Source organism: Thermobia domestica, chromosome 17 (genome assembly GCF_964235325.1).
Source record: "Thermobia domestica chromosome 17, izTheDome1.hap1.1, whole genome shotgun sequence".
NCBI classification, from domain to species: Eukaryota; Metazoa; Arthropoda; class Insecta; order Zygentoma; family Lepismatidae; genus Thermobia; species Thermobia domestica.
The window spans coordinates 124,947,674-124,964,173 of record NC_137470.1 but is presented as its reverse complement, the minus strand read 5'-3'; the positions used below and the strand labels follow the sequence as shown (position 1 = coordinate 124,964,173).

Genomic DNA, 16,500 nt, shown 5'->3' with positions numbered 1-16,500 from the left:
TCTTATAGAACGGTTTTGTCAGTCCGTCGACAGGTATTAGAGTAAAAACGGTAGGAGATATAGAGATTTTTTTTTCAATCGATTCATCGTCCAAGGAAAAGGTTCGTTCTCCTCCGTTAACTCACTGTTTAAATCAGAAGTGATTCAAATTAGTCATTTTCCTGTTTCAACATTTATCATCGTAGAAGGAAAACGGTAACAAATACCAAGAAGTGGTATATTGTAGACAGTTTAGAGTCTCAAGGCAATATACTACGACTGTCACGAACATTCTACAGAAATCGGAAGTGGTTGATATTTACCGCTACTTCCGGTTTCAACACTGATTTGCACAGAGCAAAAACTTGAAGATATTTGCAGATTTTCCCAAGAATATGTTCCATCTTCTTCGTTAAACATCTATCAAAACAAGAAGTGGTTGAAATTACCCATTTCCGGCTTCAACACTTATCGTTATAGAACACAAATGATAACAGATTGTGTCAGTTTTCTACAATCGATTCAGTATCTAAATATAGCGTATTTGTCACCTTGGCACGCTTCCCGCCTAAAACATGGATCTGTCTGCGCTAGGAAACACAGCAAAACACCACACCACTTACAAGTCACTGTAACACACTTGATCACGTGTGGAAACTAAGCACTTCCATTACCCGCGAAATAGCAATGACCTGATTTGATCGGCTGGCTGGCAACTAACGTCACCTACTCAACAAAGCCAATAAGACGGCTATTTGATTAAAACTTTCACGTGGGTGGTAGCAGAAAGTATTTAAATACTTTAAAAGCCAACCAAGTGCAATGGTGGGAAGCGTGAGAAGATAAAGTAAACATACACTACCAAAAGCGAAAATGGTTGAAATTTACTACTACTTTCGGTTTCAATTCTGATTTTCATATCGGAAAAGCAGTAGCGAATCAGCAGCTGGTTCATTTTCTGAGAATAAGCTCTATCTCCTTTCTTAAATATCCATTCAATCCAGACAAAATACAAACTCGTAAAGAACAAATACGCGTCTAGTGGTAGCAAGGGCGGATCCAGGCTGAATTTTTTTTTTGGGGGGGGTGCGGTCGTTCGAAGTCAATAGGTTTTATTTTACATTTATAATACAAAGGTGAAAATTCTTGGGATAGGTTTTATTTTTAAAGGAAAAATTATCCTATTACGGGGGGAGGCGATCTAGTCACGAAGAAGAAAATGTCTTACCACTGGTCTAATTCCTAGTTCTGTATCTTTCCTGCACATGATCTCATGTTCGATTTCGGGCGGAGAGCATAAAAAGTTAATCTCAAATCATTCACTTTCAATACTCATCTGTCTTCTTTAGTCTAAATTACTGGAATGTTAAATTATTATTATTATTATTATTATTATTATTATTATTATTATTATTATTATTATTATTATTATTATTATTATTATTATTATTATTATTATTAATTTTCGGAGGAAAAAGATCTTAGATTTCATGCTTCTTTATACTAGAACAGCAGACAAAAATAAGTGGTTACTGAAAAGTGATCTCTTATATTTATACAAAGAAATGCTAACAAAATGCATACTGTCGGAGGAGAGAGGTGTTTTGTACCCTAAAGAAAACAAAGCGGAAAATATTTGCGGTAAGGATGCTTTTTATTCAGAAAAACTTGGCGAGCAGCATTTCAGATTTCACTGAAGTCAGAAAAATTTGAAGCTCGAAAAGAACGGAGAAAGACCTAACATTTTAAAATAATGCATAGTTTAGGCCTACTTAGTTAAATAATTTTGTTTAACTGCGTGCATGAATATATATAATTTTCTTGAATTATTTTAAAATGTTTCTTTTTGGGTTAACGATATCATTCATGGCTTAGACCTACAGCACATGCTATATATTCGATTTATCTCTTGTTCAATAACATGAGTGTAGAAGTTTTGTATATAAATAGTGTATAAATGTACATTGATAGTGGTTGTTTAAAAAAAAAGAAAATAAGTTATATATTAATTCAATATTAGAGAATACACTTTAATCAATAAATATACAAATAGAGCTTAAAAGGACTTTCTTCTTCATATTTCCTTAATATTTTTGGGGGGGATAAGACTTAAGAATGCTGGGGGAGGGAAACATTTGCATGTACCTACATACATTTGATATTGTAACCTTGCAACCGGTGCTTCTAGAGACCACGAATCGCTACTGGGCCGTTCAAAACTTATGTGGCTCCTGATCCACAAAACTCAATATATTTCAGCGAATCAAACATTTTCTTGTACGCCCCATAGTGAACTACATATAGTGTAGTCAAACCCAAACTATCAGTCAACTCAGTATGGTGTGCGTATTCCGTAAAAAATACGAAAAGTCGATTTAGGAGCCGTTCCAAACTTTTGTGTCCCCTGATCCAAAAACTAATTCTTGGGAAAGATCGCAATCTTTTGATGTAGTTTTGTTATATATAATTCGTAAAATTCTTGGCCAAGATCGCAATATTTTGATCCATTTTTTGGATCATTCCTAAAATTCTTGTTTTCTTAGAGTTCAACTTTAACATCCATACAACGTCATACTCAACATACATGTTTCAGCTAGCTCTTTCTCTAATGGTTTAACACTAATTGGTGATAAATGTTTAGGTCATTAGCGAGGTTATGACTGCTTATATGCTGGCATTGCTCGACTTTTCTCAGAATATCATCTGCTTTTCCTGCAGTTCGTCGCGCACTGCGGGAAGCATCATGAATATGAAAGTATTAAGAACGAAAGCGACTGAACCGTCTATTGGCTGTTGCTTTTGATAACTATCTTGCCTATAAATAGCTCAAATTTCTTAATATGTCTGAACTACATTTAGAATATGTAGCGAAATAAAATTGTAAAATGAGGTGCAGTTTTGCGAAAAGTTCACTTATCTTCACGGCGGAACACATTACATCTGCTTATAAGAGTTCCACAACTTTGTACCCACCTAATAGCTTCAACTGTCAGATATCGAATGAGATTAGACCTGATCCACTGCGATTCATATACTGTGAGATTTGGGACATTAACACATCTCAATACTTTGCATGAGAGGCTCAATACTAGTTAGACTACCTGATATTTTTTTCTGACGCTTGTAAGATATATTTTATGGTAGTATGAATATCAACGATAAATATCCATATGCTTGCTATAATCGTAGATATGAATAACGTTATAAAGCGTCTGTTTGAAACTTATTGCTCAATATATTTGTGCATGCATGTAGTTATGCATACAAACATACGCTGTTTTATATACGAGGTGTAACCAAAAAGTACGGTGGATAGTTGTATTAGAAACAAAGTAATAAGCTTACATCGAATTTGATTTAATATCTAATGTCTTTCAAAGTACTCTCCTTGGCTGGCAATGCACTAATTCCAACGTTGAATCTATGACTAGAAAAAATTCTGGAAGTTTATTTTTATTTTTATTATTATTATTATTATTTAAGTATTTCCATTTTCTCTATCGCGGACCTCTCAATATCAGGTATGGTGTTAGAACGTTTTCCTTTAAGCATGCTTTTAATTTTTGGGAAGAGCGATATGTCGCATGGTACTAAATCTGGTGAGTAAGGCGAATGTGAACGAACAGGAAAACTTTTTCTGGCCAAAAAATGTGCATGAGAAACAAGGTGTGGCGCGTTTTTGTGGTGAAGAAGAAAGTCATTTGCCCATTTAATAGGCGGCTAAAATGCTTTTCGCAGACTCATACGAGACGTTTAATTCTTCGGAAATCTCTCCAATAGTTATCTGTTTCTGACGTCGAAGGACGTCTCGATCATTGCTCGTTTTCAACCGACTCCTCGCCGCTTTTGAGTTGCTCATAACACCTATAGACAATCTTCAATGCCATTTCTTGTACGTTTTCATTAGTTTTTGACGTCGAAGGATGTCTCGATCATTGCTTGTTTTCAACCGACTACTTGCTGCTTTTGAATCGTACTAGATCGCCTCCCCCCAGAATAGGATACTTTTTATTTAAAAAAAACAACCCATCCCAAGAATTTTCACCTTTGTATTATAAATGTAAAATAAAACCTATTGACTTCGAACGACCGCCCCCCCCCAAAAAAAAACATTCAGCTTGGATCCGCCCTTACTACCACAAGACGCGTATTTGTTCTTTACGAGTTTGTATTTTGTGATTAACTTCCGTCTTCCAAGCGCCTGTATCTTAGTCATCTTATCATTTGAGTCAAGCGCTGCCAAGCGGAGGAATTCGTAACTATTACAGGCAGAGTGAGGTGCAATTGAAAGAGAACTATGCGGGAAGATAGCAGCGATGCAAGAATAAATCCACTTCCCCATGGGTATAGGAGCTCGCAGCCATCGCTCAATGTTACTGCCTCCAGTGGTAACGGTCGCTGCAACTCGAAATGCAAATCTCTCTCTTTCTTTCAGTTTTTTTAAATTTATTTTTTAAAGAAATGCATCAGTACTGTTTTGCGTTCAAGAGCAACGGTTTATTTTTACTGATACAATACTTTAATACTTAAAAATATCTTTAGTATTAAAAAAAATATCCGGTATCACAACCATGCAACATATAGTACCAGTCGCCGCTGGAACGGCCCCTAAATCAAGTTTTCCTATATTTTGCGGAATAAGCCCATCATATTGAGTAAATGGTTAGTTTTGGTTTGACTACACTATATGTAGTTCTCAAAATCATGGGCGGCGATTAGGGGGAAAAGGGGGGCAGTTGCCCCCCACTTTTTTGAAGTAATCCATTAAAGTATATAATTTCATTTGGAAGTGCAGTTTTTGTATGTACAACTCTTTCATAGAAAAAAAAAGTGGTTCCATGTGATTGCCGTTGCGTGAGTACGTATTGGTTGTCTTCCCGTGAAGTTAAGAAACCTACAGGAATTGCGTTTTGCCACGGAAAATGGCCCAAAAATTGACCTATTGAAGCACAACAATTCCAGCATACTTTCAATTCAGGGATATAGAAGCAAAACTTGCTAAATCCATGTTTCAATTTTCTCAGGAAATGAAGAAGTGACGCCCATATGTTTCAGAATTGAACATTTTTTTTTTTGTTCACTACTTAATACAAATGAGTGAAATCAACCACTAAACAAAAAAAAAAAGTTGTTCAACAATTTTGAAAACATGATGGCGTCACTTTTTCTTTGTTCCCAGATAAAATTCGAAAATGGATTTAGCAGGGTTTGCTTCTATACTCCCTTCCTACAAAGGCTCGATATGTTAGTCAGCCGCTTTGAAGCTAACTGAGAGAACGTTTCGCAAACAAAATACGTATTTCACAAGGTATTATTTAATTACACAAAAATTGTCAGTTCCTAAAATGTCTTTTCTTCTTTCTAAAGTAAGGAATATTGATTAAAAGAACCGTAATAAGAAACAACTTCTACCTTTTTAATTGTTTTGTAGTGTAATATACGCGTGAAGTGGTGTGTTTAGGGGTGTACGAGTGTATATACAATGAAATTTAGTGAATTCAACACAATTCTAGGTTTTAGGATAATTTTCTATAACTGGAGTGTGGAGTGATTCTAAGTATTGTTGTGTTTTAATGTGTTCCAAGAAAATGTAACATGCACCTAATGGCAACGAACACGTTTCGGGAAGCTGCAAAAGCAAATATTGCTTTAAATGTCGTAGCATATGCTTGTAGTATTTACTGTCTTTCATTTTTTAAGAGTAATATACATTTAATAGCATATCCGGAATTAAAATTTAAGTTGTTCATTAATCTCGAGTTTTAATATTACTTCTACAAAACAAGACTCGTTATTCATTACTGTTTAATATTATCCTTTCTATTTATTTCTTTTGTAAATTTATTATTAAATAATCTGATTACACAATTTTCCAGATAAAATTTTAAGATATTCATGAGCGTAATCAAATCTCTTCTTACACATTCGTTGTTTAACAGTACAAAGGGCTAGCACCTACTTGCGTTGCTCTTGTCAATTTAAATAATAAAGTATGAAATACGATATACAGTATTTTAACCGAAAAAGATAGTATCCTATTAGTTATACAACCTTTCGTCAAACAAAGTGTTAGAAACAACCAGGGAAACTAAGATTTATATACAGATATTCTGATCATATCTTGCCCCCCCACTTTTAACGTCCAATCGCCGCCACTGCTCAAAATATGTTTGATAAGTACAAGAAAATGTTTGATTCAATGAAATATATTGAATTTTGTGGATCAAGGGTCACAAAATTTTTGAACGATCCCTAAATCTAATTTTCGTATTTTTTACGGAATAAGAAAATCATACTGAGTTAAATGATAGTATTGGTTTGGCTACAATATATGTAGTTCTCGAGATAAAAGGCCTACAAGAAAAAAATTGCCTGAAATATATTAGATCTTTTGATCCAAAAAGAGGAACGAACAATGCAAGTGCTCATAAATGGTGCCAAAGAAAAAATAAAGACTATGCAAGAGTAAGGTTTCAAATGGCAAATGTGAAACAGAAATAGTTGTAAAGATAAGAAACACAATAAAAGACTATTTCGGAACAAAGAGAAAGGATGATTTCATACGTTATGAGATATTGAAGAATCACGCTACTGCGAATGGAGAGAATTACAGAATAAACCAGATGAGAATGCTGGAAGAGCATTGCCACAACGGACTGAAATGAATGGAGAAATGGAGCGGGAAGGATAACTGTCATTGTTCCTACATGTAAAAGTGAATCCTTTTATCCGCACCTTCTTTTCCTTCTCGCAAAACGCCATCTCTCTATGACTTACGATTCTCGAGATATGGCTCATTAAATCTTCCGAAATTCGGAATATTTTAGCCAATATGTGAGAAACGGTGCCCAGTTGACCAGTTGCCACCGGTTACTGTTTGATACGAAAATGTTCACGATCCTGTTAGGTATAGACGAACACCAATATGATCTCTCTATGACTTAAGGTTCCCGAAATACGGCTCCTTAAATCTCCGCAAATCGGAACTAGTTTTTGGCCAATATCTTGGGAACGGTAAGTCATAGAGAGATGATATGACTGTCAATCAAAACCTAAGGGAATGCTAAACATTTTGATACCAAAATTAAGTACTGACCACTGGTCAAACGAGTGGCCAGTTGGACAGTGGCCACGGTTACTATTTGGTACCAAAATGTTCACCATCCTCTTCCGTATTGATCAACACCATGATCATCTCTCTATAACATACGGTCGCCCATTTTTTGGCCAATATCTCGAGAACAGTAAGAGTGCCGCGAAAACTTCCATAGCTGTCTCAGCTAGTTTTTGATGCTCTATCGAATTTAGGGCTCAAAATTTAAAAATCGCAAATAAGAGGCAGGTAGACAGACGCACACACACACACACACCACATACACAGTCATAGGGAATTAAGTGACGAATGCTTTAAGTTCGTTGAAAATATACAGTGGACGACCGCCTATGAATTTTACTTAAAAATGATACGTCTTCAAGAAAATTATAAGAAAATTAAAATTCTGGAAGTAGTTAAAGAAAATCGACAGCTGTGTCAAATCCAATCCAGGAATTATTGCCGCAACAAGAAAAGAAAGGTTGCATTTCATAAGATATTCATATAGAATGAATGACGAAATTCTATGAAATTTTTACTTTCGCAGTGCAAAATGTAGCTGCTAGATACCATTCAGTCTCATATTAGGCAAGATTGTGCATTTTTTCAGCTCACTCACACATTTTATTACCAATTATGATTTTCATTCTATATTGGGCTGCTTTAAATAACAATAACCTAACAGCATTTATCAGTAATGTATTGTATTATAATTTTCCTAAAACTCTTACTGAACATTCGTGTTTGAATTCCCAGTGGCTTTCTTATACAGGACAAAATTTTATAGATTAGACTAGACATTCGCTAGCCGGGGCATCATTCTCCAGAACCCGGCGTTTGCTCGGCCTACGGCATCGCATCTATTATGTACCAGCCTTTCCATTAAGAGCGAAGTTTGTGCATTTGCTCTTAATATTTCCTAAATTTGGCCAACTTGGGGATTTGCACCCAGACCACCACCTTCGCTCAGCTTACGGCCTCTCACCTCTTAAGACCACGATTCTAATGAATTTCAAGTTTCCTTTGTAATTCAACTTCCAAAAAGATAATATATTATTTCATTTTTCCTGTAAGGCCCTTTAAGCAAAGTATACTCATATATTATTTCATCCTCGTAACTCAAATCTTTTCCGAGATATGAACAATTTTTGATTTTTGAATTTTCAAGAATAACTTCGAAATTCAAAGGAATTTGAAGTTGAATTTGGAGGAGTTTGAAGTTATCTTTGATATGAGGTGCCTTTGGTATAAATATCACAGCAACCCGGGTAAGGGCATTTTTCAGCCCCCCCCCCTTTATGCGGCAATGCCCTTTATCCTTTATTTTAATATATTAACATAAATATATTAGCTCACCACACTATTCGTTTTTGTAACAGTGTGTAACAACACATACAAATGGAACACTTACACAGAAAAGTGCATACGTTACGCGAAGGACAGGGTTGCTCAGTGGTATAGCACTCACTTCTGGTGTGTGGGGTCCCTGGTTCGATCTCCGGGCAACTGAGTTTGTGGTGGACAAAATTGTGTCCATGAGTTTTCTCGGGCAATCCCCTTTCCTCCCACAATCTCATTTCACCAATTTTCCATCATCATTCACTTCCCTTAATCATTGTATCCGTTAGCCTAAACGGAATAACGGAGCACATTAAACTGAAAGAGTTGATTTCGTTACATTACATTACAAATTTTATGTGCCATCAAAGGCGAAGGCCGAAGTTCGATTCTCCTTATGAGATAATGCTTTTTCGATCCTACTTTAAGCTGTATATCCACGTCTCACATAGTCTCGGTGCTGAAATGGACACTAAACTTCAAATCAACCAATAAATATAAATTTTACTATTGACGTCATTAAATTTGGCTCTCTCAAGCATTTGTGAAACAATAAATAAAGTTGCAATCACATTTTATCAAATTCAAAATCAATTCCTATGTGCATTTCGATGTATACGTTTCGACAAGTACTTTATTAGTATTTGGATTAGGAATTAGTTTTATGGGCTTTGGACAACTGGGGTCATGCTAGCCCGTCACACACATATGAAGGATAACGTTCCTTGGCGATCACATTGACCGGGGAATTCGAGAGAAAGAAATGAATGGGAAAGGAAGGAAGCGGCCTGGAACAATTATGTTAGGTACCATTCCGGCATTTAACTGGTGTGAATGAGGAAAACACAGGAAACAACTCACTCATAATCACTGGCCTGAGAAGGCTGTTACACATTTTCGATTGAGTGGATACAGTGCTATTATTATTATTATTATTATTATTATTATTATTATTAATAATAATAATAATAATAAGAAGAAGAAGAAGAAGAAGAAGAAAGAGAAGAAGAAGAAGAATAGTGATGTTATGTATTGTTGAAGCAAGCGATCATTTGTCTTACTAATTTCAATACTAAACTATAGGTGTAGCAGATCTCCACCAAAACACACAGAATGGTCTATAGAAACCTGAGTGTTTTTAATAAATATTTATAAAAATATGTACCAGTACATAAAATTGAGCAGAACGTGATTTGTCATTTATGGCCCAACTTAACTACAAGTAATTGAGCTGATTGGATATTTTCAGAAAAAAAGAACTATATTTAGCCAAATCTTATTTTTCTACGAAGCCTATCATACGATTTTTATTTAAAACTTCAGAAGAGAGCGGCTGCTAAGCGAGTTCTAATCAGGGGCGCATCTACGGGAATTCTCCCAAAACTTCCTAATTCAACATCCATTTGTACACTTTCATATACTTGTTTAACAGGGATATGATTGATGTAACATGAAAATTTTGATCTTACACTTCATCTGTACTCTTTCTTTTATAAAAAATAATCTTTTTTTCTGTAAATACACGTGGAATTGTTTTACAATTACTTATCGTCTTTTCCGGTGCAGAATAATACCCGTTAAATACTACATAGACTTAGTGGCTTGTAGTATGGCACGCCCGCCCCCCGAAAGTTTGGAACCCTCTCAACAAAAACTTCTGGGTGTGCGCCTAGGCCTAATATTTGATTGAATTCAACTGTAAGAGTGGGAGGTATGTGAAAACTTTAATAAACGTATACTTCATATTCTGTTACAATCGAATAATATTTACGAAATCTACCATAGAAGATATACGTATATATTTCTAAAAATGACGGACGAAAAGATTCACTTTCTTGTTTTGGACTATATTTAAATCCAAATAGTGAGGTTGGTTGTGAAACATCAAAAATAATACCCTACATTTCATGAAAATCTATTTTGTTAAATGAAAGATGAATAATACTTTAAAAAAACTGAGGGGGAGCGATATTCCATACCACATCAAAGGGTTAAATTCACTGCAGAGTCGTGATGGATTTTAATCCCAAGTACAGCGGATTAATTTAAATGTGGTAGTAATTATACATAATATTGTATAAAAACCGATTTATTTTATATAGGTTATCGTGGAACTCTAAAATAATCAGGGAGAGAGTAATATTACTATTTTATTCTTTACTGATTTCAACTCCATGAAAAGTGAATTGTTCGTGGTGAACATGTACCACACTGCATCCAAATCGAACAGTTGTAACGGAAACTAGCCTGGGACAAGATGGTACTGTGGCTCAGTGGTAGAGCGCTTATCTCACGTGTCTGGAGTCTCTCATTCGATTCCCGGCCAAGTTAGTTTGTCGTGGACAACATCGTGTCCGTGATTTTTTTCGGGGTTATTCTGTTTCCTCCCACATCTCATTCCAACAATTCTTTTATCATCATTCAGTTGCCTTAATCATCGTCTCCCTTAGCTTAACGGGCACAATCGCGGGACGTTAAACTCAAAGATTTCATTTCATTTCTCTCTCTCTCTCTCTCTATCTATCTCTTTTTTTCTTACTATTTAACATATTTTTATTCGAGGGATTAATCCCACGTAAGATGGTTGAGTTTAATGCTTACTCTCCTATGATTTTAATCCCAGTTACTGAGCCTTATGAGAAAAACATCAAAGAATATGTACATTGAGTTATATCAAAACTGAATGAATTTTAGAAAAAAAATCGTGAAACTTTGAATGAAATCGCGCCAATAGGAGAGATAATCCATTACCTTGCTTTCTACAGGTTTAAACTCTCTGTGTAGGTGATGACTGGGAAGCCACAAAAAATGTAGGACATATAACTATATCAACTGTATTTTTTATCATATGACCTAAAATTAAGGGAGTTATGAAGTTTTAAATGTTTCAAACGGTCTCTATTTTGAAACACTTTGACGGATTGGATTTGATATTTGCAATATGAATGAACTGGTCAAATTTGTTTCTAATCCATTCGCTTTTAGGGAAGTTACTGTATCTACTATATACAAGAAATTGATTCTACAATTATAGAAATAGATGGATATCGTGAGATATCCGCAATAGGTATGTTAAAAAAAAACACACAATCTTATTACAAACCAGTAATTAGAAAAAAGTCGCTGGCAAGAGGATGTGGTAGGAATTATGTTAAGAACCAATGGTCTAGGCTGACCTCGCTCTACTGCTTCTAACGCAATACAGAAAACCTGCGCAAAATGCTTATTGCGATTGTCTTGCCTGGTAGCAATAGCACCAGGAAAGCGGCCTGTAACCTGAATTTACGGATTTTGCTTCTAAATTTTTATCTCTGACTGGGTGTTAATTCTACACATTCTCTTTAAAATGAAGTTTTCTGTTTACTTAAGTACGATCGTAAAATAGAAATACTTACTACTAACACGAGGTTACATTATAGTAATCATGCATATCTGGAAAGTTTGTTTGTATTCAATCCTAAATCATACGTAGTTCATGTTGAACACGTTTCTTCAATGTTGGAACTTTCCAGATGATGTAACACTTGCAGCGAAACCTGGAATGATAAATGTAATGGTATTAGTAAATTAAAAAAGGAATTTCTGAATGGATGATAAAATCCTATCAAAAACTAGAACAATGATGGTTGGAACAAAGAAAATGATGACAATTATAAAATTTGGAAAGAGAAAGTAGTACAGTCAGTGACAAATGTTTTTTCCATTTGACGAAAGCAGTTTCGTAAATAACTTTAGAATGGAAAGACAATTTGAGTACAGTTTTCAGTAATTTAAAAAAAATGTAATTTTCTATACCTTCCAGCCATACCACTATTATTACCAAAATAAATTTTATCAAAAAGAAAGAACTTTTGTCGCCAACTGTACAAGTGACCAGTTTTCAGTATTATGTAGTATTACCAGAAAATATCTGTAATATAAACGGGAAATAAAAGCAAGAATAGGCTTTTAAGCAACAGAACTGAACCCAAAAGTGGATATTATGAAATAGCTATAAAAAGACTAAAAGTACTTGAAATGTGAAGGTAGAGAAGAATGGAAAGTGTTAAGGTGAAAGACAAGAGAAAGAGAGACAGTAAGGTTGCAAAGTTATACAAATATAAGCAATATTGCAGATAGTTGAAAGAGAAACATGGTATGAGATTAAGATATTACTTTAGGATAACCAGTTTTGCTGGCAATGCGATAACATGTAAGGTATAAGAGGGGGGAGAGAAGGGGAAGTTAGAATTGATGAACAATATTAAATTATACAATTTTACACCAATATAAAGAGATTAGCAGCGGACTGAAAAGTGATGAATCTGAATTTGTGAAAGTTAACATGTCATTAATTACATTCAACACTCCGCATAGTATACATATATTCGTAGGTGGTTGTGTGTTATTATTAGTAGGTTCCTAGCAACGCTAAAGTTTACATCTTATGCACAATGCGGCCGCAGTGGCTCAGTAGTAGCGCGCTCACTTCTAGTGCATGGGGTCCCTGGTTCGATCCAAGATATCACTAAATGACGGACGAACACCGTGTGCATGAGTTTCCTCAAAGGTGTCATTTTTCCTTCATTCCACTATTTCATTCATTAGCATAATTGCTGTCCGTCTTAGCCTCGGAGCATAATTCGAAGGATCCTATTTGGAACATAAGCAAAAGAAAGAAAGAAAGAAAGAAAGGAAATGTGTACAATCACGAACATTTTTTTTTTCATTTGATGAAATTAGTTTCGGAAATTACTTCAAAATGTGAGAACAATTTGAGTACAGTTTTCAGTAAATTAAAGAAAATGTAATTCCTTATCACCCACCAGCCTTACTACCGATATTCCTAAAATAAAGTTTACCAAACGGAAAGAACTTTTGTTGTTGACTGTACAAGGAGAGTCTAATTACTTGCAATCTTAAACATTCTTGTGTTTCCTATACGTAACAATGAATAACGGGAGGTACATTCATTTTTTGTACTTTTTCTGTTACATTACAGGGCAAGAAAATAATATTATTGTATTATGAAATTACTTAAAATGACTTTCTTAAATGTTTCTAAATGGAAACCGAAGGGATGTAAGAAATTGCATAAATCATAGTTTATCTTAATGGTTAACGTTAAAATAATTGACTTACCAAATCTGTTTCACCACCCGCTTGCAAAATGTTTCGCAGCCAATGATTTAAGTTTTATCTGGGCTTCTTTACTGACACTCTTCCACAGTTTTTGTAGTTCATGTATACTGGAGAAATATCTGAGAATCACTCCTTGGCAGAATATTTCCAATTCCTTTAGCCGGTACTCAATAGCGAACTCATACCAAGTGTTAACATTCTCTTCATTAACAAATCGCTTGGACTCTTCCTCACATGCTTTGATAAGCTCAGTGTTACAGTGGAAATCAGCTAAGATTAAGAGATCCATCATATTATCTTCTGAGATACGAACTTTCCTGGTGTACAGATAGTACAAAAATGCTTTATATGTTTCGTAGTTGAAATGATTGTGCTTTATTTCAACTTTATTCATTATAGATTCAATCCAGCACTCTCTGAACATGCCCCAGAAGTATTCACATCTGTCTCTTAAAACATTCTTATGTACAAAAATGGGCCTATTCTTTACCAGAATGGTCAGGTCACTACTTGATTCAACATCAAACAAATGCTCTATATTATCGAAATCAGAAGAAAATTCTAACGGTTTCCATGTGACGGGGCTGGGTGCTCTAGAAATGAAAACATCACTCAGTTGAAGGACACATGTTTTCACAGGGAAATAACAATATGGCTCATCTTTCAACTGACCCCAAACAAACACTTCATCCTTCGTATTTCTTGCTGCAGATATATAGAGTTCTGGTGATGCAGCTATCTCTACAACATGACCCAACATTTCAATCGGTAATTTCTTTGCGTTTGCTTCGCAATAGGTGTCTCGAAAACCAAGTTGCCCGTGGCAATTGCAACCCCATGCAAATACCCTACCATCATTTGACAATGCTAAGAAATGATCAATACCAGATGCAATGTCAATAATGAAGTTGCTGCCAAATCCAGACACTTTGTAGCTGTCTCCGTCAAAACCCAGATTTATATTGCTTCTAGGGGTCATGAAATCAAACCACGGGCCCGACGTCCATGAGTACACTTCTCCAATTTCTGTCAGTGCAATGCTATAATTTGTAGTGCATGCAACTTTTACAATTCGGAGAGGGCTAAGCTTGTAAGGAGTACATTCTCGATCTACGTACGAACACGAAATACGTGTTATGCGAAAGCCCTCTCTTTTTTCTCTAAATTCAAACACTTTACCGTCATCAGTTCGAGCAAGAAAACATCTATTACCACCGACCACTTCAACAAAGATACTCTGAAGAATATCTCTTGATTGTATAAATTTCTCCGTTTGTAGTATTTTGTTCTTAGTTACACCTGCAGGAATGACAAAATGACACAGATCACCACTGGTAGTTATGCCTACAATTTTTCTGCTGTTAGACAAACACGTGATACTTTCGGGTTTTATGTTCTTCACGCTCATTTGTGGTACAGAACACTCGTTCCACACTTTGGCGGGTCGAAATATATATGTTGTATCATCACTTGTAGACAAGAATATAATGGAGTCTGGTCCAAGTACACTAATTGTTTTTATTTTAGATGTTATTTCTTGTGGAATATCTACGTATATTCCATAACTTTTCATGCTTCTCACAAAATTATTCACTAAGGTTTCTGTCATTGTTTTTTTTTTCTTTTTAACTAGAGCGATTGAAGAATTGTTGTTTGTTTTTGCACAGAATACAAGCGGACGTTCTTACGCGCATATAAGGCGTGACACACAGCACACTTCCTCCTATCTAACTGGCAAGGAAGACCGTGGCGCTGTGCTACTTGTTGATCACACAGACTCTGTGTGCAGAAGTCCCGTATGTAAGTAGACAGGAAAGAGCGCAGTGTAAGAAAAAAAGTAAAAGTAAAAAAAAAAAAAAAATGAGAAAATGATGAAATAAAGAAAAAGAAAAAAGCATTGCAGGTTTCGAAGTAAGTTATTTCTATTACAACTCGAACTTAATTTTAAATGGTGAGTAAAATAATGGGATTTGCTTTCTTTGTCGTTGTACAGGGAACATAAATAAACTGATCCATATCCAAATTCAGCCCCGCAACTTGGAGGAGGAGAGATTCACCAAGTGATCGAAAATAACAGATAATAGTGTCGAGTCCATAGTTTTCGGGGTATCTGAGTTGAACAGCGTCACTTTCGATCTCGTTAAAATCCAAATTCCGTCTCGCAACTTGGGGGAGTTGGAGGAAGGAGATACGTAAAAATGATCGGAAATTAGCAATATGAGTGTAGAATCCATACTTCGTCGCTGAGATGAAAAGTGACACTTCTGATGCCATACTACTCAACATGGGGCAGGGGGATATATAAAATCATCGAAAATGACCGATGTCTGAGTGCGCTTCAATTATAGTAAAAAGTGACTGACTAACGAAACATATTATTTTTTTTTCTTATTTAACTCAGCAAAGCTGGTAATTGACGCTAGTTATATATATAGTGCACAAATGAATAATAATTTAACATTACAAATCAATTATCTACCGTACGTTAGCGTGTCTCATCGTTTATAAAACATTATAATCATAATGACAATGATCTTCATGTAATAAATTATATGAATGTGAAACTTTGCATTCTGCATTTTTTTCTTTTTTAAAGAAATACATCTAACATTTTTGCATTGTATGCTTCACTATTTCAACAAAAATGACAACATTATACATACCGTTGTCCTGTATGTGTTCGTTACATGCTGGAATTAAGTATCATTTTTTTTTTTCAGATGAAACTTTTTGAAACGGGTATGTAGGATTAATATTTATGAAAAATATAATGTTCTATACACTACTCGGAATATATTTATTTAAAATAAATGTTTCTTAAATCTGGATGTTTAAAATATAAAACGATGCCGACTTATTTGTTTATTTATTTTATTAATTAATTTATTTAACAATCACTAGATTCAGCTCAAATGCCATTTTATATTGGATATGTAACAACAATAACAACAATGGAAATAATTTAGGAA

The 16,500-nt window shown here is 35.0% G+C and overlaps 1 protein-coding gene and 1 long non-coding RNA gene across 2 annotated transcripts in view; both read right to left on the bottom strand.

Moving 5' to 3' along the window:
• The window catches only part of LOC145673887 (uncharacterized), a 32,513-nt gene extending 18,758 nt beyond the window's left edge, over nucleotides 1-13,755 (bottom strand). The window contains exons 1-2 of the long non-coding RNA XR_014128839.1: nucleotides 13,532-13,755; nucleotides 11,806-11,946 (exon numbers count right to left, since the gene is read on the bottom strand). This is a non-coding gene — a long non-coding RNA (uncharacterized LOC145673887). The remainder of the gene's footprint in view (nucleotides 1-11,805; nucleotides 11,947-13,531) is intronic.
• A 69-nt stretch (nucleotides 13,756-13,824) lies between these two features.
• Nucleotides 13,825-15,140, bottom strand: LOC145674157 (RCC1 and BTB domain-containing protein 1-like). Its single transcript, XM_081743987.1, has 2 exons — nucleotides 14,022-15,140; nucleotides 13,825-13,848 (listed from the first exon to the last, which is right to left on the bottom strand). The coding sequence occupies exons 1-2, from the start codon at nucleotides 15,138-15,140 to the stop codon at nucleotides 13,825-13,827; spliced, it is 1,143 nt and encodes a 380-aa protein (XP_081600113.1).
• Between the last annotated feature and the right edge of the window lie 1,360 nt (nucleotides 15,141-16,500).